At 25.6% G+C, this 25,900-nt stretch overlaps 1 protein-coding gene across 1 annotated transcript in view; it reads left to right on the top strand.

Annotated features, from left to right (window-relative positions):
• The window catches only part of LOC129616428 (lachesin), a 135,608-nt gene that overhangs the window by 69,863 nt on the left and 39,845 nt on the right, over positions 1 to 25,900 (top strand). The window contains exon 2 of the mRNA XM_055532054.1: positions 9,827 to 9,933. Coding sequence (XP_055388029.1) covers positions 9,827 to 9,933 — 107 coding nt within the window. The remainder of the gene's footprint in view (positions 1 to 9,826; positions 9,934 to 25,900) is intronic.

Here is a 25,900-nt window from a genome sequence, read left to right as displayed (position 1 = left end):
AATTTACATATAGGACTAAAAGAATAGAACAGACACACACGCTTTATTATATGAACGGCATAATATTCCATGTTCTATATAGGAACAAAAAAAAAAATAAAATAAAATAAAAAATTGTTGGGATTGCGATTGTCGAATAAATTTGAATTGGATAAATAATTTATAAAAGTTTTCCCTTTTGAGTTTTATACACATACAATGAATTTCTACAGCAATGAGGAAAAGAAAAAAAAAATGACTTTTATATTCATATTACACGGTACTTTAGAGATTGTTCTCTGTTTTCTGACCCGTAGCCTCTTCCCCCTTTAATATTACTAAAATCCCGTTTAATTCTCTAATACTATCTTTTATATTTTTTGCCGTTTTTATTGTCCTTTTCCTCTATATCCGTGTTCGATATTTTTAAATCGTTATACGTATGATATACGATTTCGTGTAGTCAGTAATTGTTAACATCCTAATGAAGTTCCGTTCCAATTGACAAAATCGAGATGCAGAATTCAATCAAAGATCTCATTCTGCATTTTATTATTGTTCTAAAAAAAAAGTAAAGATTTAGGTAGATTGTATGTAAATTACAAAATGAATTTTCCATGCCAATTGTTTTCATACTATTTCTAATTATGAGAAATCTGTCATTGTAGGAGAGATTCCCTTCTTTGAAGAATGAGCAATGAGACACTATAATTTTGAGAATTAATCAGATTCTGTAGGTATTAAATATTACTCGTATTTTCCACAATTAATTAATTCTATATTTAGGTCTACTTTGGAATTAATTAGTTATCAAAGCTGTGTACAAAGTGTATGAGACTTTACAAATGTATAGAAATCGCTTGTGCGTATTGAATAATAATTCTGTTATTATTTTAGGGTAGTACATGGGATAATTATTTTAAAATAGAGAGCAATTCTATATGAAAATTTTTAGAAGTTAATAACCATTTAAATTACAATTCTTTGAAAATTTTCACCAAACACTCGGGGGTTATCTCCAATTTTCGGCCAAATACATCACAAGTAAACATCACAAGAATGCAAGTAAACATCACAAATAATGGAATAGAAAATTTTCAAACCTGATCTGATTCATTTTAATGTATCATGGGCTAAACGCAGGGTTCATGTACTAGGTATAAGAAATATATAAAAAATTTTGCAATTAATAAAAAAAACCACAGAAAATTTTGCAATATTTTTGAAAATAAAGTGTCTTTCATATAATTGACGGTTTGCATATTTGTAATGATAATAGTAGTGGAATAGTATTTTTCGAATATTTTCTAAATAATTATAAAATTTTTAAATTTTTCGATAAGCATTTGACATTGCAGTCTGTAAAAGTGGTCACAAATGTTAGTTTAGAATTTGAGAAAATTTTCACATAAAAAAAAATTATATTGCAATTCTGATATCATATCGAATCTTAATTCATAAATTCAAAATATTACTGGCAAATACAAAAGGTTTACTATCACTATTTTACACAAGATTTACTTCAACCATCATTTCTTTTAGCCTATACATAAAAATATTATAAAATGATATGAAAATGAACGATCCAATCCAATATTACATATTATTATGTACAAATGTATGTAATTCAGAATATTTTGGAAAAATAGAGAAACATACATGTAGGGCTATAGAAAAATGGCAGTTGTTACACAATATTGGAAATAAAAAAATTGTAATATACGGATGAATGAAGATAATAAAGCCATATGTTAAAAGGATATATAGTATCCTTTAAGTTATTATTCACAAAACTGTATAATATGAAAATAATAATAATAATAATAACAATAATAATAAAAAAAAAAGGATACACAAGCTCATATATGTAAAAAGAAAGACTCGAGTAGCAGCGCGTATTAAAAAACAAAAAAAAAAAATTTTACAGTTAACTTTTATTTTCGTTTTTTGGTTTTCTCACTGTTGGAGCCTATAAAAATTATAATAAATGAATGAAAATCGGAAAGTAATATGTAATAAAAAAAAAAAGAAAAAAAAAATATGCAAAATATAGAAATTTTTTGGCAATATAAAAATAAACTTGAACAGAAAAAAAAAGGACGTTTGGTGGGGAGAGGATAATAAAGTTTGAATAAATTTTCAAAAATGGACTTTTAAATAGTTTCTTTTTTGAGGTTTTTTGGTGTTTATAATGTGATATATGTATATTATTTGTGGGTATTTGTGCCTATGTATATGTGTATATGAATATTATTATGAAAAGCAAATAAACAACACAACAAGTTTCATTTATATTGGTTTTGTCTATAACAAAAGGATTCAATTCTATTTACATTTTGTGTAAGCATGGTCAATAATGGTGGTAATGAAAATTTAAATCATCAAATTTATATCATATAAACTATAATTAAGATTACCGAAATGATTATGGAATGAATTGGAATATCTTAATATTTTCGAATTTTATACTGTGAGTCGTCGTTTTGCTGCAAAGCCCCGATTGTATTCTATTCTATTAGAATAGAGTCGACTTTTTTCTTATACATAATTTAATCAGCAATAAAACAGAATCTCTTTTTCTCCTATTTCAATAAGTTTCAATTAATGATCCGATATACTGCTTTCAAAAAGAGCCAAATCGGGAACATCTTGTATTAAATGTTGAAGGATATTAATATTTTCTCCTTCCTCTATTTTCTTCTTGTTTTTTTTTTTAATTCAAATTTTATTTAACTATTTGGATAAATAACAAACCAGCAAAAAGGGATGCTTATATTTCCAATTATTTTGATTCTATTTTTTTTTTCTATTTTATTTTGTTAAGTTAGAAAATTCGATTGAAAATAAAAATTTGAAATTTTAAATTGAATTAGGCTTTAATATTTTCTGTAAAATAAGTGCACAAAAAATTTAAATTTTCCATAGATTCCATTAATCTTTGTGTATTACTCTCGTTTCATACAGTAAGTGATTCATTGGTGTTTTAATAAGTTACATAGCAGACTGGTAGCAGAGAGAGAAAGAGAGCATATCACCAGTCCGACATACAAACGAAAACAAAAACGTGTGGTCAGAGTAGAGAGTACTTTTAATTTACAATTGTTACAATGCTATAAATATTTCTTTAAAATACTTACACTGTCATCTAGTATTATCGCGGATTCCAGCTGATATTTGAATCTAATAAAATATTAAACAATATTCAACATTAACAATTTGCTGAAAACTAATGAAATTTTTAAATTGGTAACCAATTTTTTAAAATTTAGTGTAAACTCTGTTTAAATACTTAATAAATAAACAAACATAAGTCAAATCTTTCTCTTCTCAATTAATTCTAATATTGATTGATGCACCTAAATTTACGCAATTTTATATTTCTTAATTTAAAATGAACAACTTAATTAAATCATTAAAGAAAAAAAAATTTTAAATTTCAAATAAATAAAAAAATTTCCATTTTATTCTTATATTTTTTGTTTTTGTTTTAATTCAATTCAATTTAATGTCAAAGAAAAAATTATTAATAATCAACAAGTTGTTTAAAATTCAAAACCACTGTCTGTAGACATACGTAGGTATCGCATATAAATCGTAATGAACAGCTCGCTAGAGGAAATAAAATTTAAAATAAAAATATGATGTGATCGGTACATTGTCGACTACAAAGTGTTATTTTTTGGTTTGGCGAATGGAAATGCAGAAGGTGATGAAGATATTGTTTAACTGCTTAATTTCACATTTGAAACACGCGAGTAAACTTTTAGTCAACATAAATAGAGAAATAAAAACTTGGCTCTCAGTTGAGATTCATTTTAAAGGTCGAAATTACAATGGAAAACACAGATGAAATATCAGAAGGTGTGGTCTTCATAGCAAGTGTCTTTACGGAAGAGATGAGAAAGCGATAATGAAAAAACCTAACCGATACTCATAGTGTGCAAAGCCTGGTTATTAGATCGTTATATACCATAAATGATGGCGTCACTCCTGCCGTATTGGATATTGAATTGGAGAAGGGTAACACTTGATATAACTAACATGCATATGCATTATTGAATTTATGATAGCTTGTCCATTCGCGTCAATGGAAGTGATTTTTTAGTTACTTACACTACATGTCGTTGTCGAGATGGCGACATAAAGTGACAATTTTGAGAGTGGGAAAGAATAGTGGAAAATTATCGAGGCGGGAAGTGGGAATATTCACACAAGTAAGGACAATCCAAGACATTGTTAAATTATACTCAAAAATAAACTTCCGCCAAAAAATCAACATGCAAAATTCGATACTATCACATCATCTCCCTTACTTTATGTAATGCTATCGGTAAAAAAGGATATAAGGTTGAGAAAAGAACAAAAGAATAAAAAAAAATTAAATAAAATAAAATTAAAATAAAAATAATAATAATTTTGTAATTCTCTAACTTAGTAACAAATTTGTTAACATGCTTAAAAGAATTAACATTATCCTGCCTTACTGTTATACCTACAAACGTACCCATATATCCCTACAATATTTAACCACTGCACATTATAATATACATACAAATAAAATATAATCGTTTACACCCTAGTTAATCTGTAATTTTACATTAAAGAAAAGGAGAGATAGCGAGAGCGGTAGAGAGAGGAAAGAGAGAAATAAGGGTGGAAGGTTTTCAACATTCTCATAATTATAATAATATACGTACATCATAAAGATACCACCACATATACTTATGTACCCACATATATACATATATTAATTCTAAATATCTTTTATGCCATATATAATTAATTTGCAAGCGTTTAAGGATATAATGAAAGTCGCAAGCTGACAGTAATACAAGCATATACATACATACAATAATAATTATAAATTTTCTCTTAAATATTATAAAGTACATAAATTAGGGTTAGGGGTTGCAAAATTTAGTCATAATAATTATATGAATGTAAACGTGTGTGTATATAATTAACCAATAAGAATATCACGAGTTTAACGTCTAGAGTAATTAAACTTTTAATAACCTTTGAGGGTTTATCAAAAAAAAAAGTTGATTTTATATTTTAACTTATTCGTTTTTTGAAAAATATTTTAGTGATAGCAAATTTTTTTCTAAAAATACAGTCACTTAAAAATATTGTGACTCATAGTACGTCATTACCATTCCGTTTCAGTTTATGGCTCTTTCTTTTCAATTTATTGCGTCCGGTCCTTAAATTCTATTTATTTAAGTGTCTATGATCTTCCAGAATGTACAATATCAATGCCCAGTGTAAATTTCTACTGATTTGCCATATGTCAAGAATAAATATCTAAAATTGTCCATATAATCTGTTCCTAGTATCAGATGGGTACTGTTCCTAGTATCAGATTAATTTCAGTTGTAAGCATAAATTATGAATATTACTTCAATCAATCGCCATTTATATTTGTAGTACATTAGTATTGCTCAAAAAGTTTTCGGTATTGTTAAAATTCATAAAGAAAATTTATTTGCAACCCCTATAAATATGCAATTTTTAACATTATTGTAATTTTAATTTAAATCAATAAAAAATGGCTGTATTGTACAGCTAGCTAAATACATACACACCCATTGAAATATTTACAGTACAAGGTTAAAGTATTTTTATTATGTGGTGAATCAATGCAGGAAGAGAAAAAAAGAAAGGGAAGTAAGAAAGTAGAATAATTGAGAAAGTGAATGTTTATAAATTAACACTTGTGTACAAAAATGTAAATATGAAATTGTTTTTTTTTGAAATTTTTGCTCTTTTGCATCAGCACAAAGGATCATCTGGGAAATTTTTATAGCAATTTTGAATACAACAAAATAAAAATAAATAAATAAATAAAATTTCTTTCACCCTTTCAGTTTGGCTTGGTTTTGTTTGGTTTTGTTTGGTTTGGTAGCGTTTATTACTTGCCTACCTCCACCACTTTTCTGTTTTTTTCTGTTTTTTTTTTTGGTATATAGAACAAAATTTTCATTTTAAAGAAAATTCTAAAAATCTAAAGAATTAAAACAAATTTCTAAATTGGGAATACTTTGCCGAAATACCACAAATAATTTAAGTATAAAAAAAAATTTTTTTTTTTGATTTCATTTTTACAAATTGTATACACATACAAACGAGTAAACATATAAATATGGTAATATTAAATTATTAATGTAATGGTGAACTGTGGAAACTGGTGAATATTATTGCTACTGCCTAGCATCAAGGATATTTTCTTTATTTACATTACTGTATAACAGTAAGGCATATAGTAGAGATTCGTAAGCGTATATGTATGTGCATGTGCATATAGTAATGAGCATTATTATTTTAGGGGGCATTTTTGATTTTTTGTTTTTGAATATTTTTGAATTTTTATTCAGAGAAGAATATTTTGGTTTTGGTTTGCATATGCAATTGAAATTATGGTGATGATAGTGTTGCTGGTGAGGTGACGACGACGATGATGATGATGTAGTCTTTGTTTTACGATACAGAAAATTATGAAAATTATTTTAAGAAGGTGATGATAGTGATATAATTTTTCTTTTTGAACAAAATTTTATTAAAATAAAGAAAATTTTTCACAAACTAAAATTTTAAAGGGTTTTGTTAAGGATATAAATGTAATTTTGTTATATATTTATAAAATATTATTAACGACGTGTGGCATGGCATAAAATTAAGAAAAAAATAAAAATATTATTATTTTTTCAATGTTATTATTTAAAGGTGAAAATGGCAAAATAATTTTTCTTTTATACATTTAATTTAAAAATTAAAGTGTTGGCAAACATTGAAATTATAGAACAGCGTAATTCTTAAAATAAATTTTTAAATTTTTAATGGAAATGGAAAAAGAAAGTTCATTGACATTGAAATTGTTAAATTGTAATTAAGTTTTGTAGGAACTTAGAGACAAGTCTTAAATTCTTATATTATGAAGCAAAAATTCTGTCATATGACTAAATTTTGATTAAGACTTCTGTGTCTTATACAGAAGAGATGTTAAAGGCTATCTTATACGAAAAAAATGCTTAAATATCTAATATTTCTCTATATTTTCAATTCATTACATTAAAATCAGAAATAATACCCTTAAATCTGCTTCCAATTTGGCAAATATTATAAGATAAACTTCTCTTACAGGAAAATCTCTTATAGTATGTTTCGCTTAACTTTTATAATGAAATTTGTTTGCTTCTATTTGTATTTTAATCTCTTTAACACAAGATTTCTTTAACATTTTAATACGAACGATTTCTTATATAGATATTTAAGGAGATTTCGTTCTATAAGAGCTTCACTGCATTGCTATACCAAAATTTTGCATATGTAACGAAAATATTTCATTTTCGGATTACAGCTACACAATTTTTCAAAAAACCTCATGGGGTCATCAAATTTTAAATTTCAATAAAAGACAATATTATAAAAACATACACACAATTGCTTAATATTAAATTTGTATTAAAATTAAGGGCGAAAACCAATTTATTATATTTAACACGTTTTTCTTTTTAAAATAAAATTATTCTCTTTCTCCCATTCTCACTCTCTACCCTACAAAATTTCTCTTTTTAAATTAAGAAATTGTAAAAATTTAATTAGCTTTAAAAGTCATAAATTTTTTGACACTAAGTAATTTTCATTTTTATAGAATAAAGAGAAAAATTATTAATTTTGTTCATACTTATTCAAAACACAAAAAAAAAAATTATTAATATGCATAATGATGAAAAAATATAAAGAAAACATTAAATAAAAGTATGTGAAAAGAAAAATAGAAAAAAAATTTATCATTATTCTCATAACTTCATTAGTAATTCATTAAAATTATGACACAAAAAAGAGCTTCAAGTTACCAAAACAAATACAAAAATAAAATGAAAAGCAATATGAAAATTTTCAAAGTAATTATTAAAGGTTACCATCATGTCATTATTATTTAAAGAAGTTGTATTTCAAATGCGCTATTTTCTACTCGGTTTTGCACACGATACTCAAGAAGAATAGTTTCTTCTTTTATTACCATAAAAGCCTAATATCCAGAATGCGGTAATCAACTATAATTTCAAAATATTAAATGTTATATTAAAGTTGAATTGTTGCAAAACTATAATAGCTACACCGTTTTACAACATTCATATTGTATTAAAATTTTACTAGTTAATATGTTGTGTGGGTAATTACCCACACTGTGGGTAATTACTTTTTTTCGACTATAATAGAACAATAACACTTTAGAGTAGTAATTACACGTCGAGAGCGATATTAAATGTTATAAAAGTATTTACTCTCTAGAGGGTAATTACTTATTTAGAGGGTATTTAAGGAAAAATAGTGGTTTGATTAAAAAAAAGACGTGTAATATTATGATAAATGTGATATAGATAGGAAAATGGGAACATTGGGTATCTACAATATTGTTATTAATTGTTTAGGATAAATGTCAACGGCCATGAAAACTGACTTTGCACAAAATATAACGAAAACTCGATATTTAGAAGCAAATTCAAATTATTTTCATTGAGTACTTGCTTTAAGTAACCAGCTTAAACTTTTATCATATAAATGTTATAATTATCAAACTTTATACCAATTGCATAGTCTCCCAGCATAGTCTCTAAAATTATTCATCATCAGGCAATTCATTCAACTCACATATATCGCTGCACAAATTAAAATTTTTCTCTGAATAAAACTTGTTAATAAAATTATTTTCATATCCAAAGTGCTGGCAACCCAAAATATATTAATAAATTAACAAGATGTTGAGTTTATTAAATGTATTCCACGCAATTTTATAACTTTATTTTCATTTTTTATTTATCTTTTATAAAAAACAAAAAATGCTTTGAAAATAATTTTAAATAAAAAAAAAAAAAATTGTCTAAAAACAAATTAAACTTTTCTTTTAGAAATTCAAATTTAGGCAAAAAAAAAAACACACAAGAAAATTAAAAACCAAAAGGAAACCAATAAAATTAGAACAAGAAAAAAAAAAACATGAGTCTTAAAAAACATGCGGAAAATTTTTCCATTTAATTCAAATTCAAATTAAAAAAAAAAAAACAAGAATATTTTCCCACATAAAACTGACCATGAAATGCTCTTCATTTTTCTATTTTTCCACTTTTCAATATTATTTTCTATTTTCTTTATTATTTTGAATGATTCCAGACTTTCATAGTCCTTCAACCCCTATAAATAATTTTTCGTTCTTTTTGTTTTTCTTCTTTACATCACCATCACTTCTTTTCTTTCTGATATTCTTTCTTTTTCCTCTATTTATGGAATATAGGATGGCAGAAAAAATATTTTAAAAATTTTCTTCAAGTCTCCCCCCCCCCCCCCCTAAAACTCGAAATTTGAACGAAAACTTAGTCTATTGTAAAAGAAGAAGAAGAAGAAAATGTATTTGTGTGGAAGGAAGATGATAGATGGAAAAAAATATTGAATTCTTTGAAAAAAAAAATTCTTGTTATACTTTCCCTTTAACTTTAAATTAATGAAACGAAAATATATTGTTGTAATATTCAATTATGCTTAAATGGAAGAAACAACACACATAACTAATATTAAAAACATGAGAACAAAAATTAAATAAAGTGAATTTTTTCAAAAAAAAAAAAAACCAGAAAAGGACATCGAAATTTTTGTATTTTTTTGGATAAAAGAGCGTTAAAAAGTAACAAAATTTTTTCATCTTCTTTTATTCTCTCCTTCCCATTCTCTCTTCTTCCAATTTATTTTTCTTTCTTACTTTCTTTGTAAGTTCCTCTTCTTCCTTTTTCTATTCTGATATTTTTTTTTTGTATTTTTCTATTAATAAAAAATTTCATTCACGTTTCAGTAATGATGGACGAACCAAGATTCGCTCAACCAATACCAAATGTTACAGTTGCTGTGGGTCGAGATGCCAATTTGCCTTGTGTTGTTGAACATCTAGGAACATATAAGGTGAGTAAATTGTGATTTTCTTTTATAAAATTTGTTCACGTATAAATTTTAGACCTTTATTTGATTATTTTGTTTAATTTTTTTTTTTTTTGCATTTTTGTTTCGACTTTTTTTTTTTTTTGTATTTTAATTTTATAAAATAAAGAATATGAAGGCATGCTAAATTAAATTATAATGAAAATATTTTCATATGTACATTTTGTTATGAATTATTTATATGTACAAAAAATGTAAATATAAAAAAAGAAATGTTCATACTCAAAATATTCAAATTCATTTAGAATTTAATTGTAAATCAAATTTTTGATTTTTTTGTAGAAATTTGTCAAATTCAATTGAAATTTGAAATTTATATTAAAATTAAAATAGAATTATGAACTAAAATTACGAAATTTATTTCAGCCACGTTTTAACCTTCTATGTCAATCATTAATGCTGGACTAGAATTTCATATATTCATTGAAATTTTCATAATAAAATGCCGTGTTGTCAAAATTTAAATTTCTTGACCACTTAGTATCATCCTACAGATAATACTAATTTCAATTCAATCAAAATTTTAATATTTTTCTTTCTATTCTATGTTACTCAACTCAACAAGAAATAATATCACAAGGTTCGACTCTATTTTACGATTTTTCTTTATTTGCCAAAATAGCACCGAAATTTTATTAAAATACCTTAAGGAGATAGTGGATGAACGATGGTATTGTGTGAAATTTCTAAAAATTACGTGTCTTAGTATGTTAATCGTATATTCTAGCAAAATTTATTCGTTATATTAATAACAATCTAGAACACTTTCGATGAAAAATTTTAAAGTAATTGAAATACATAACTATAAAATTTACTGGTTTTAAAAAAATTAGCGGTAATTAAGTATTCATATAGAATATTTTTAAAAAAATTTCTTAATTTAAAAGAATTGCCTGCCAAATTTAAGAATAAATTTAACTTTAAAAATTGCGAGCTATATTCTTGTAATGAATCTGTACAAATTATGTAAGAAAAAATTGCATACTTTTCGGGGCGAAATTTTGTAAATCAATACAATGCCTTATTCTTTGATAAAAATAAAGTTGTAAAAGGTTTTATCGTAAATTTATTCACTTCCAACTGCTTTTCTAGCTCATTTTTAACTTTTTTCATTTATTCAAGCAAGTATCGTCTTTTTATTTGGAACACTTTAGAATTTGAATTGGAAAATTTCATAAAATAAAAATATTGGCTAATGGCTGTAGCGAATTTGTTCTATATAGATTCGATTCAGAATATTTTATCGTAAATGTCGTGGAAAACCATCACACCATTTGAGGTTTAAAAAAAATTCTTTATTATTTTCCATTTTTTGATTTGTTTTTCCTCTTGTGCAGTTTTATTATTCGGATAAATTATTCACCACCTAAACACATACACATATTATTTAGTAAAAGTACAAAGATGGAAAACAAAAACAAAATTTTTCAGTATTTTACGACATTTTAATGAAAAAATAAAAAAACAAAGTATACAAAAATAACTGTTGGTTTATTATGCTAGCGGCTAACCAAATTCAAAAGCATATTTTCAATGGTTTTTCTCTTAATTTTTTTCTTTTTTTTTTCCTTTTGTTTCTCTTTCAGTTTTTATTGTGTAATTGTTTTCATTTTAGTCCTTTTACACCTAAATTTTCACACCAAAATAATGGATGAGGGAAAAAAGGCACAAAAAAAAACACATTTTTAATTTGAATGTACACAAAAACCATTCAAATATTATGGTGTGTACGGTGTATGGCTTTTAGTATTGAAAAGTTTGATTTTATAAGCATTTTCATAGTTTATGTACCCCTAAAGAAAATACTCTGGTTTAGTAACCCAAACATACAAAATAAACGCTGAAGTACAGAAAAAAAAACACAAAACCATTTCAAGTGAATTATTTTTGTGCATATCGGGGCACAAGTAAATTATAGTTGACAGATTGATTTGTAGATGGCATACATTAAATATGTATCGTGTTGCAAGTGAATGACGTCTATGTAAAAAAAAAATTGATTAAAAATAGAGAATTTGAACAAATAAAAATTGAAAAGCATTTTCAGAAAATTTAGAGAATTTAGAAAATGTTTAGATTATTTGTTTTTTAAGAGGAAAAAGGAAGTTTTTAAGTGTTTGAAAAATTTTCTGATATGAAAAATTCTTCATTATAAAAAAAATTTACCATAAAATTTCAAATGTACTGATAAAATTGTTTTGGAATCTAACAAGGTTGCATAATATTGTGTACTTCAAGCGAAAAAAAAATTCATACAAAAAATTACATTAAGGTAAGTCTTATATTTTCAGAGAAAAAGGAGGCAAATTCCTTAATTAAATAAAAATTTTTAAAGCAGTTTTGTTGTGCCCCAAACTACAATCTGCGAAAGGAATTTCAATATTCTTAATCATACAGTTGTGCCCTAAATTACAATCGACAATCATAATATTCAACACCCTTTTTAATATAATAATGTTAAATATTGAATTTATTTAAATATAAGAACTTGGACAAGAATAAGTGTAGTATTAGCAAAGATATTCAATAAGAGAAAAAAAAAATCATGATGAGAAAACTCGAAATGTCCCCAAAATTATTCCGCTTTTCGACAATATACAAAGGCCTTCGGCAAAATTAAAATTTTCATAGCAAAGCCAAAAAAAATGATGTACTCACGCTTGTGAAAGAAAAAAAAGGAAAGCATTTCATAGTAGCTTCAAATTTGAAAAGCCTTGAGAAATTATAAAATTTATTTGGTTCCAGTCTTTAAAAATCTTTAAAAATTCGGAAATTAAAATAGATGCCGTTTCACAAACATGCAAAGTGTTAGGCGTTATTAAATTACCTTTGAAAACTTCTTCTCTTATGTTCTAAATGCAAGAGTTTTTCTTCCAAACGGTAACTCTCTTAAAATTGTGGGTATAAACCAATATTTTCATTTTGTCACCATATTTTCTTCCGTTTTAGTTTTTGGCTCAAAATGCCGATTCAAAATGAAGTGTTATGCTACTTAACAGTCAAATACGAACATAAACGTACATACATGCATACAACAATTAATAAAAATTAAAATTTAATAACAAAATTTTTACATTATTACTAAAATTACTCTATTTAAATTAAAAATTTTTTTGACCTTTAATTTAATTAAATGTTTTGGAAAATACTAAAATAATATTTTTCATTTACTTAACAAAATTACAATGAAAAATTTATTTTATTATTTTTTTTTTTAGTTTTAAAATTAATTAAGCTGATTAAAATTGTTTTCATTTTTGAATAGTTTATTATTTTACAAATTCCTGTAAATACTCGTATATACATACTTATAATAAATAATATTATGTAAGTACGTAAAACTTATTAGAAAATATAATTAAAGCATTAAAGAAGTTGGGAATTCAAGGTAATTTTTATTATGTATAACGTTGAAATTGAAAATTCTATTGCAAAAACAAAAACTATTCTGAATTTAATACATGGAGATTTTGTTGAAGGGTCAGAAAATTGGAAATTCAAATTCGAATAAGTGTTAACGATAAACCCTCGGTATATTATGGAACCTTGAAATCGAAAGGCACTGAAAGGATTTTATTTAAGTTTTTTAATAATTTTTTATAAATAGAATTTTAATAACAATATTTTCCTATTTCCAAAGGTTTTCCAACATATTTTAATCATTTCTGTGTTAATGCTAAAATAAATAATAAATTAAAAGCAGCTCTTAACTAAATTAATTATAAATAATGTTGCTAACAATACAGAAAATTTCATAGAAATAAAATTTTAACAATCTAAACGTACTTAATTATTCCCTAAAAGTATGCAATTTTTTATTATAATTTTATTTTTATGAACAATTATGTTTTCATATGGTTATTGCTTTGGTATTCTTTCTATAGTATAAAATGAATTTTCTTATATTACGTAATACTTAATTAAACTGCTCATTTAATTAATTTCTTTCCTAAATTTCACATTTTCTTTCTGCGATATTATTAATTTTAAACTCTCGTCTCTGTGTTTTCTTTAATAAAATTCCAATAGGTGCCGTTAATGTCGCTAATATCTGAACAGAGTCACCAAAAATTCCAACACTAACTATATTTTTTAAATTCTTTTCTGAACACACTCACTATATTATTTTTATAAGTACAATTTTAAACAATGTACCTACCTATATGAATTAAGGGTCATGTAATTGTGATATAATTGTACAATCTTTCTTATATTATTATGTAAATTCACTTAGAAATGGAATAATTGTAATGCATAATGCTTTAATTATTTTTTGAGGAGACTTTTATAATATTACACACTCATATTTTTATATGTATTTGCTTTTCAAACTTAGACCTACCACACCATTTTCAAATACTAACCAAAGAAAATTTTATGGTACGAAAAAAAAAAAATTGAAGAATTTAAAACAAACACTTCTCTCACATTTTCTTCCATATTTTCCATTTTCTTTCAACTTTTTTACTGACCTATTTAATTACATGAGCATGTAATCTCCATTAAGTTCAATTATTATGGTATGTAAACTTTCATATAATTTTGCCTCTCTCCCTTCCTCTTTCTCTTCCTCTTTTGGTATTTTTCCTTATCCGCAGACTTGTGTTTTATAAATAATATGGTTGTTAGCATCTCTAGACATATTTTGGTCTTTTTATTCCTCTCTCATATTATTTTAATGGGTAAAATATACTTTGTACATATTTTATACCATTATTTTCTCGTTATATTTCATACTTACACTAACACAATTATTTCCTTGGTTTTTTTTTTTGCATAATATGAAAAATTTTCTATACAATTTGTTCTTTTTTATTTAAAAATGATTTTTTTTTTCTTCTTTAAATGAGAGAATCAAAGTAATGATGAGAAATTAAGTATAAAAGAAAATATAGGAAATTGTGTAGGAAATGGTAAGAATTTTTGGTTGCAACAAGTGCGCTAATTTAAAGCCTCGTTAAGGAAATATTATTTAAGGTAAAGATATAAAAGTCGAAACATTAAAGAAAATCAGAAAATAAGAGAATGAGAGAAAAAATATTTTTTTAATCACATGAGTGATTCTTTTCTAGCACATATTGTGTTATAAGAAAAAAAACTTACGGTTCTTTAATTCTGTATTATGATTGTCCTTTTGTGTATTAAAGATAAATGGAATAAATTTTTCAGCAGAAATATTACATGTGTTACGGCCTATAGTATCAGAGAACAATAAAAATTACAAAATTATTAACAGAACTGACGAGATTAATGTCAGAGAAGAGTATACTACCGCATACTTTGAGCCCCACATTACGAAAATTCAATTCATTATATTGAATTCAATGAATGTTTGAGATTAATTCAGAAATTTATATCTAAGATTATAATTCGCAGTTAAAGACTTTATTATTACAATATGGAAGGCAAGATTTTGTATTCAAACTATTTATTGCACTACCAATGGTAGATAGTTTGATTAATCCCGAAGATGTGATCGAAATGCTGTCTACGTTCAATGAACACAAAATTAAACCATTAGCGATTTCAAATGGGGTACCGAAAATTTACTATAAAAATTTTTTAAAATTAAATTTTAAATTTTTCCGAAATTTTTCGAAAATTTTTACAAAAGTAATAATTGTAGCATTGCTAATCCTAGAATTCACTGCTATATTAAGACGAAAATAGTCACTTTAAATTATGTAATGTCTATATGTGACCTATTTGATTCAGATGTATTTTCGAAAATAACGCGAAAACTATTCATAATTAAATTGAATCACATGAAAAAAAACACGAGTAAATGAACAAAAATCAATAAACTAAGCATTGGTCTCAATGTTATATAAGAAGAAATAGGAGAAATTCAGTTTCCAGACCGTATTATTAAAAAACCAACCATAATGCAATTATTTTCAATTCATATTCAATATTTTTTTAAAAATGTTACAGCTCCATGTTCATTTCTCTTCAAATAAACAAGCTCAAATATAACAGAATAGGTAAATCCATTTTGATGGCACTGATATTGATATAAGATGATGGTGATAATATTGATAATAGTGTTACAATATAGATAAGAATTTTAATGGTTTCGAAAGTGCTATAACACTATAGTACAATCATTCCTGATGATCACCACAATTATACCAAAAAGATGATGTTGACGATGATGATGACGATGATTTCAAATATTAAAGAAAGTTGACTGAAGAGTGTGTGTTACTTTTAATTTGTTGTAATTTTTACACCATAATTGTATATACAAGGATACTTTGTTCTTCATAATTTCACTTAGTTAAAAGTTCTCGTTCATTATAATTTACTTGTGTGTTTTCTTTGCATTTATGCCTATGTGAGAGTTTTGTTTTTCAATTCATGTTCCAGTCATTATTCTTGTTTTGATTTACTCGTATATTTGCAAAAAAAATGAGGAAAAAAAATTCATTTCATTTCTTTCATTTCTACATGGTTGGGCTGGGCTTGGCTAGTATTTTGCTTATACTTTCATTTTTTCTTTTCTTTCTTTCTTAAATTAAACGTGACTATGTTATAGATGGTTATGATATTGATATTTTATGATTGTGATGGCGATGATGATGACGGTGATTTAAAACTGATTTAGTACACAATAAATGAGTGTGTAATACAAAATGAATGTTACCACAAAAAAAAAAAAAAAGAGAATAATAAACACAATTAAAGAATGAATATTGTATACGAGATGAAATGAAGAGCAACGGCGACGACAACGACAACAGCGACGATTTTTTTATTGTAATTTTGTTGCTTTTAAAACACTCTTGAAAATATTCAAAAGAATAAAAAGAAAAAAAAAATATTTTTGTTTTTGATAAAGAACTTGTTGAAAAAAAAATAATGAACAGTTATGAAAACATAAATGAGAGAGAGAAAAAAAAAAAGGAAATATTAAGGTTAAGGAGAATAGAAGAGAGACTGTTTGGTATATCTAATGATTACTGAATACTGAACAGTTATTGCTCTTTTCATACTGTTATTACTTTGCTATTCTTTCTTGTTAATTTTTACTTCATCTGGTTATTAGAATGATGCTTTAAAGCTCCTGAATTTAAGTATTGGGAAATTTTAAAAGTATTCTGCTCTTTTAAGTAATTAAGAGAGAAAATTTACTTAATTAAAATATAAATTTGCTCAGAATAAAAAATTTTGACTCAGCTTGAACAATTAGAATAATTACGATCGTTTGTTATTGCAACGAGAATTATTAATATTAGAGACGAACGATATTTTTATGGAGCTAAAAGAGAGCGTTAATTATTTTGAGAACTGATCCCATTGAATATGTGGAATCTTTGAGTATTTTCTAAATAAAGTGTGAGTAAAGCGAAGGAATATGTGAATATAAATTCTCTTCCACACACACCATATCGTAAATTAAAATCCGTGCAAAATTCTTTATTTTTTTTTTCAAAAATATTTTCTTCATTTAATGTTACAGGCTATCGTTGCCGTCATATATTGAATGCAGTTTTGATTTTTCAGCTGGACGTCCTGTTATACGTCAGACTATATAAACTACTTTCTTTTATTTAATTATTTTCAAATGTTTGCCTTAATTTTTTTTTTAGTATCAAACTAATTAGGATTTTTTCTTTCATTTAATTTCTCGGAATATATGAGCACATTATAAAAGATATTAAAGAGAAAAATTGTCACATAATCATAACTTAGATTTTAATGACATTTTTTTCTATTCTATGTTCTAACATACCTTAGGTATGCGTGTGTACGTATATCAAAATTTAAGTGTTTATATTAATATTGTGAAAGTTCAAAATAAAGTAGTAAAGTTCTGAAACTCAATTTGTTTTCTCATTCATTTTGGTTTTTTAATGATTTTTGTTTGATTTAATGACTTTCTCATAATTATTATTAAAGCCATTAAAATATTTCTACATATAGTATAAGTACCTAAATTATACTCGAACAAAGAATCACTTTAAGTCCAATATTCTCGAAAGAAAACATTAAAAATTTCTTAAATTAAATCGAAAATCTATAATTGAGTCAGTATCAACTTTAACTCCAAAAGAATGTGAAATGGAATTTCATTCAGTATACAAATTTAATTTAAATTTTAGCTCATAGATGTCTCCTTAAATTTTATTATATTATGATAGTTTTACGGCATAATTTAAAATTTTTGAGCTGCAATAATTATTTTAATAAAATAATTTTAGAATTTAAATACTAGCCCTCGTACCATAAAATTTGAAGGATTTCCTCAACGGACATCTACGTAATTCCTTGCAGAAGGCGCAGCATGATTTATAGAAAGCATTGTAATTCACGAAAATGTTCAGAACAGCAAAAGGGATTTCCCCGGTAAATTATGGGGTATTAAAGCTTTTCAAGCGAATAATTGAATTTCTCTTAAAGTAGTTCTTTACTATCACTTTAAACTTGGCAAGTATGCAAAAAAATCTTATTAGTTCTAGTTTTCTGCGCATATTTTGCCATTGTTCAATACTTTTAATGTCTTCTAAATATTATAAAAATTCAATATAACAATAAAAATCGAATTTCATTCAATTAAATTTAAAAATGTCTAAAATATCTAAAAATAAAATTTTGCTTGTTTTTTTTTTTTTTTGTAAATTGAAATAATTGAGTTACACACAATATACTTTAAAAAATTCATAAATTTAAACACTTTTGTGCGTTATGGTAGGTAACCAATGTATAAATTTCGGTCGGAAGTGAATGAAACCTCACAATTGTCTGCTAAATAATGTAAAGCCAACATGAAAAAACAGAAAAAATAAGAAAGCAAAAAACCGGCAAAAATTATTTTTATTTTCCCGCGAGGCAACAAAAAAAAAATGATTTTCATTTTTCTCTCCACGGTTTAAAACCTTTTTTTTTTTCTTTTTGCTATTTTTGTTATGTTGTACACTACACGGCTTTGAATATTAAAATTCTGTAACTTTATATTGACATCATTAAAGTATGTGTATTTTTTTTTTAATTTGCCGAAAAATTGATGTACAAAATTTTTTGCTAACTAAAAAATTCGTAATTTAAAACTGTAAAATTATATGACAATTTTTTTTTTGTTTTTTTTTTTCTTCTGGATTGCATTTATGGTCATAATCAATGATTTGTTTTTGTACCGTAAAGAACTGGGAATTGAATGGTAGCTTTTGGTTTATTTATTAAAATTAAAAGCACTTGTATATCGCATGACTTTAATAATCAAAAATTTTCTCCATAAACCGTAAATATTTTAAATTATATTAAATTTAAAATGATTCGTTTATAATTAAAAATAATAGCTCTTCCACAAGACACCAAGTACCAAACAAAAATAATACCCATATTTAACAAACCCTCATAAATCAACAAACTTCCGGTAAAATGGGCAAAAAGTCTCCCTGTCGGGGCCCAATTCCGGTAACGTAATAAATCTCAAGAACTTTGTCTTCTTGATATGATAATTCCTACAGTCTACTGAAGAAACAGCCCCAGATCCTAACAGACATCGCAAGACTTTTAGAATTTATTGTTTGATTTGTTAAACATAACAGATTAAAACCAAATTTGTTATTTTCTCGAGTTTTGGTTTGAAAATTTTCGAAATGTTCATAGTGAATGTAGAAGTACAGTAGAAATTACAATGGCAATCAGGGGATTAAAAGTTTAACAGGAGTTTTCTCTTTAAAGTGTACAGTTTTATGGATTTGATTTTGAAATACTTAACACTAATAGTAGTCGTCTATCCTAAAGTTTCTCAACTCAATAATAATTTTTTTCTTTAATTTAATTTTAAAGTTATTTTTACAAATATTTAATTGGAAATTTGATTTTATGCTTTAATTTTATTTTTATGCAAATGTGTATTTTATTTTTTATTATTCTTTAAAAAAAAAAATTAATGATTAATAATAATAAGTTTTATTTTATATAACCATTAACGTCATCATATTTGGTTTTATTTACATTAATAAATTGTGATATTATTTTTTTGTTTTTGTACTTTAAATTTTAATTGAATTATAAATTATAAAACATTCTGAAAACACATTAGTGAAAAAATATACAAAATAAAAAGAATCTGATAGGGTCAGTGCATAACCGGTCGCGACAGGAATTGTCTAGCTAGTAAGATGAAAGTGCCGTTAGTGAACATCTATGTGTATATACTGGTGGAATTCAAAGTAATAATTTTTTAAGAAGAAGTCATGTGAGATTATTGATAAATTCTCTGTCAATTATAATTAATTCTCATAATAAAAATCAACTTATAATAATTATGACAGTAATAATGCTTTCGAAGAAAACGTGATTATAAACCAAACAACATTTACTACACAATTATAATGTTAAAATAAAACTATACACAATGTATGTATATATTTTAAATACTAATTGTATCACGAGTAATAATATTATAGGCTCAACAATAAATTAACTAAATTATTCTTAATAGTACTAATGAGACAATATACAGTAAATGTCGCTGCGACTGTATAATTTTTAATTTGAATGAAATTAAATGATTTACTGTCATGACAATTACTGTTATGACAATTACTATTACGACAGTTACTGTCGCAATAAATTTTCTTACAACAATTACCGTCACGACAGTTACTGTTACGACAATTACTGTCACGACAGTAACGACAATTACATTTGCAATCATTGCAATAACTGTCACAACACTAACTATCACAATAATTACTTTCGCGAAAGTTACATTTACTGTTACGACATTTACTCTGGATTTATAATATTGTTGAAATATTTGTTGTTGAGACATTTACTGTATTATATTGTCTACACAGTACTATTAAGCACAATTTAGTTTGTTAATTTATTGTTAAGCTTGTAATATTAATTTTCTAATCATATGATATAATCAGCATGTAAAATATGTAAATTGAGTATAGTTTTGTATTATCATTGTAATTATTGTATTAGGATATTTTTTGTTCGTGAACTGGTGCAAAAAAAATTCTATTGGTGTTGTTAGATAGATTAGGTTTCACAATAAATCAGGAAAAATTATGAAAATGCCTATTAAAGATAACTGTCCAATTTTAAGGATGCAAGTAAGCTTCTAGTTAATATACCTAGAAAAACATAAATTTGGCTCTTAAGAGAGTTTCACCTTGTGTCGTTCGAGTTCTCTGAAAAGTTTGAAAATTTGATGCCATCACATAACCATGCTTTATGTAATGCAATGTGGTCAGTAAAAAGCGGTCAGAATGTGTACGTGTGTATTTTATAGTAATTTTAAATGGTTGAAATATTTTTCCGAATAATATAAATCATTTTATTTAAATAATATAATAAAAAATTGAATTATAACAATAATGTTATAGTCATAATCATTTTAAATCATAAATAAAAAACATATGCGACTGTTATAATAAAAATATTTTCAATATTATTAATATAGGGAAAAATATTAATTTCAATTTAAATATAGAGGGAAACTTGATAATTAAAATATTTTGTGAAAATATTGTTGACATTATTTTGTTTGAATTCCGAAATTTATAATGAGACATATCAATGTAATTTAGTGTTATATAGAATTGTTATTGAAATTTTTTGGCTTTTCACCATTTGCAGAAGTATAAAAAATACTCTAGCCCCAGTAAATTGCAAAAGAAGCTAGTTTCGATCCATAATTTGAACTAGTCTTCCAGGAAAGTCAAAAAATTGCCACATTTCAATGTAAATTAAAACTAGCTTGAACCCAAATTTCGAACCAGTCTTGAAGAACGCCTTACCGAAATATATTTTATATAAGGCAATCAGAAAACTAAAAGAAAATCTGATTATATTGCCAGGTTTTAGGAGCTGAAACTTAAATTTCACTATTTTGCATCCACACAAATTGCAGACTGTATCCACTTTCACATCAACTCAATTTTCACTTCCAAAAGTACACTTTTAACCAAAGCTATTCGTTGTTGGTCTATTGTTTATAATCAGCAATTTAAAGAAAATCTTCAAAAATTATTCACCTTCCTCACAAGTCCTTCAGAAAACAAATCAAATAAATAGTTTTGGTTTAAAAAAACATAAGCACTATTCTTTTTTTTTTAAATTCAAAATCCGAAAACTTAAAATTATTTTTTTTAAAAAAAAATTTTAATTTTAAGAGAAAAGAGAAATGTAGAAAATAAAAAATATTTTTTTTCTAAAAATGAATCCTTACAAAAAGCACACAGACAGCATTAGAAAACTGGAAAAAAAGAGAAAAACCAAAAATTCATAAAACATTTTAAAGTACCATTAAAATTACATTGGCCTAAGAAGAGATTGCAATACTAATGTTCTCATGTCATTTTACAAGCAGAACTGTTTAAAAAAAAAAATAAGCACTAGAAAAGCTACACACTTCTACAAAATGTACACCAATACGCTAACTATGAAATTTTCTTTTAGAAATTTAAACTACACATTCACATTTCCATACATTTAGCAATGATTTGAAAAGAAAATCAAGTCACGTTCTTTAAACAAATAAAAATTTTAAAAATTTTTTCTTATTTTCTCTGATAACTATAAAAATATTGCAATCCACCAGTTTCTCGATATTCTCTCACTCTCTATCTCTCTTACTCTTTCTCTCTTTCATACCCATCAAAAATCTTTTATATTTTAAAATAAATTTTGAATACATACAAAATGACTACCCTACTTCTACACATCTATGTGAAATATAGAAACCATATTGCAGCATGTTGATTCAATATTGAAAATGATGGTAATATTTTTTACTCACTTTCCCTCCCCAATCTCCTCTAATTTCATAATACTTCTTCTCATTATTATTATTGAAGAGAGAGAAATAAAAGTGCATGGTTTTGTAAAACACGTACGTAAATATTTTCTGTATGACTTCAAGATGATGCAAAACAAGTGTGCATACAAAACTCTAATGGTAAAAAAAAAAAAATAAAATCAAGAGAAATGGTAATGGTATAAGCGGGTAATAGAGAAATTATAAAAAAAAAAATTACAAAATTTTTGGTATAAGAACAAATTTATCTTGGTATTTTGGAAAGTCCTTATCCTTTTTTCCTTCGATATTTGGTTTATAGTTTATAAATAGTTATAGTTATAATATGTTGTTATGCATTTTAGTTATGGTAAAATGAGTCTAGTACAAATCATACATCCATATTTACCTAATCGTACATAACTACAATATTATTTTCATCTCTATATTCATTGTTAAACAAAAGTAATAAGTCTTTTGCCATTTATACTGATTTTCATATGCATACTAATGCATAATGTAGATTTGATTCTAAAAATATTCGATTTTATTAAAATTAAACTTGAAAATAAAATTATAAACAGGCAAAAGTACATGATAATTACCGAAATGTAAGGTATTATAAAAGGTTTTATTATCAAATTTTATATTCTAGAGTAAGTCATTCAAAATTAGACGTAAAATGGTATCCTATAGAAGCACGGAAGACTTATTCATGCGGTGACTCAAGTAACAGTGATAGTAAAGTTGTGATAATAAGTAGTGATAGCAGCAGTAGGAAGGGCCAACGAACCCCTTAGAAGAAACAAGAATATCTAAGCCATCTATTATTATAAATCAATCCCATTAACGGTAAATTTCAACTACAATTCCAAACTGTACGTAGAAGAAAGCTTCCGAAATGCGTCTCCTTCGCCTCAACATCACAGAGGCGCATGAACAGAAAACATGTTCCATGTCCTCCATTCCCAACAAACATCAACAATTTTACAAATGTGCTCAGATAAGCCCTGCTTAAATTACTTAAGCAAAAATTTGCCGAAAAATGTATTATATAATATCTAAGCCAGCTTATGTGAATCTTTGCAAATTTTAATTTAATAATAAACTTTATTTTCAAGTTATCTTACTCATAACAATTTACAGTAACTGAACATCAATAGCATTTTAAAATTTAATGATACATATATAGTGTAAATGTGTATTCAATAAGGGTATAGATACGGAATTCTTAAAATAAAATTTCAGATTCTTCTCTTCCACAAAGAAAATAACTAAAACTCGATACAACCATACAAAATCGTAAAGAAATTCTTTCACTTAGTTTTATACACTCTTGTTAAAATGAAATTTTAATGCAAGTTTATCGGTATAGCTATAGGTTAGTAATAAGAGCGTATTGATTTTGTGCATGATTGCAACTCTGGAACAAAATTTTTTTCACTTTACATGCACATGTGCAAATGATAGGGACTAGAGAATGTGTACGGAGTATAGGTATAAGGATGTATACATTTTGTGAAGAAAAGTTTGCTGATAAAACTTAAATATTTTCCATACATTTTCTGTAAATGTATTCCCTCTTTGTGAGAAGAAGAAAATCATTTATTTAAAAGTTGTTTATCCTTGCTCTTTATATCCTTATTATTTGCTTTATTTTTTCTATAGATATTTATTTTTTATTAACATTGTAATATGCAAGTGAAGTATAAGTAAATATTTGCACGTTTTTAAATATTACTTATCTAAACAAAGTGTTCCAGGTAGACGATGACAATAAGATCTTAAGGTTTTATTAAAAAATTTAGAACCACCACCTTCATGGTTAAGATTATTCATTCCACTCGTAAGGTTCAAAGCTTTTGATTTCACTTTATAACTGTTCAAGTCCACAATTTTAAAGAACCCGCTGCCTACTAATTAATACAAAAATTTATCACTGATTAACATCGCATGACTTTAAGTTGTCCATTTAGTCACAAGCAATTGGGTATGCTTTGGAAGTTTTCTGTACTAAATCGAAACATAAATTTTGAAAATCTAATCAAAGCATTGTAAAATTTCTTTTAAAAGGCAACGGAGAGAAAAGTATAGGATTGCTCTCGTGAATTCTGCTTTAACAATACGTTTGAATCTGTGAGTATCGTAAAAGTTCTCTTATGAATACAAATAGTATCAACTTCAGTTTGAATGTTCTCTCACATATAATTGAATTATCATTGAATTTATTAGGCATTTAATCCAAGAATACAAATTTGTACATAATGTTGACTATATTGCAGAAGTTGCTCGTTTAAAATTTAAGGCCGAACTTAATAATTTCCGAGAAAGAATACTGTTAAGTATAAGATTGTATTAATATTAGTTTATGGGAATAAGATTGTACAAAAAACCCTTCAACTCCATGTTTTTATTCCAGTTTTCCATCAAGATTGCACTAAGAAAACAAATGTTACATCTTGTATGAAAATAGTTTGTACAGACATTTACTAGTTCCTCAAAATTAATACTCAAAAGAACAATGTTAAACTATAAAATGTTGCAAGTAAAGCTTTACAATATACCTTGAATTCTTGTTACACAATATTGAATTTTTCAAGAAATTAAGCAAGTAACTCTTTTTAAATTTTAATATTATTGGTTTGGAAAAATTTTTTTACATATTTTGTAAAAAAAAATTCATAGAATATTGCATTTATACCGATCCATCTTGTAAACAATATTGGAGGTATTGTTTTCATACCAAGCATCAGAGAAAAAATCATTTTTTGTGGGATGTTTGACAATCTGTGCCCCTGAGTACTCTAAGAAGTTCAACTGAACCACATGAAATATTTATGCCTGAATTAATTTTTGATATTGTAGTGGTTTGATAAACAAATATGTGATGATTGATTGATTTAAGACAAGCAAGGTTTCAGTTACAGTATTTCTATCATAGTATTCAGTAGATTTAATAATCAACTGATAGCGAAAGGGTGTCGCAATGATTTATTAGCTTTTTTCATGGCAACAAACACTAGAACAAAAATAAGATTTATTGATGTTCCTAGATTTCGACGACCAATTGGCAAAAACAATCACCGGAACCCAGAAAAACCGGATTATTTTAAAATAGTTCAAAAAAGAAAAATTGAGCCAGTACGTGTCTCTTCCTTTCCATCAAGC

Source organism: Condylostylus longicornis, unplaced genomic scaffold (assembly GCF_029603195.1).
Source record: "Condylostylus longicornis isolate FDR11 unplaced genomic scaffold, ASM2960319v2 ptg000203l, whole genome shotgun sequence".
Lineage (NCBI taxonomy): Eukaryota > Metazoa > Arthropoda > Insecta > Diptera > Dolichopodidae > Condylostylus > Condylostylus longicornis.
Note: the sequence above shows the minus strand (reverse complement) of the source record. Positions and strands in the feature narration are given on the sequence as shown.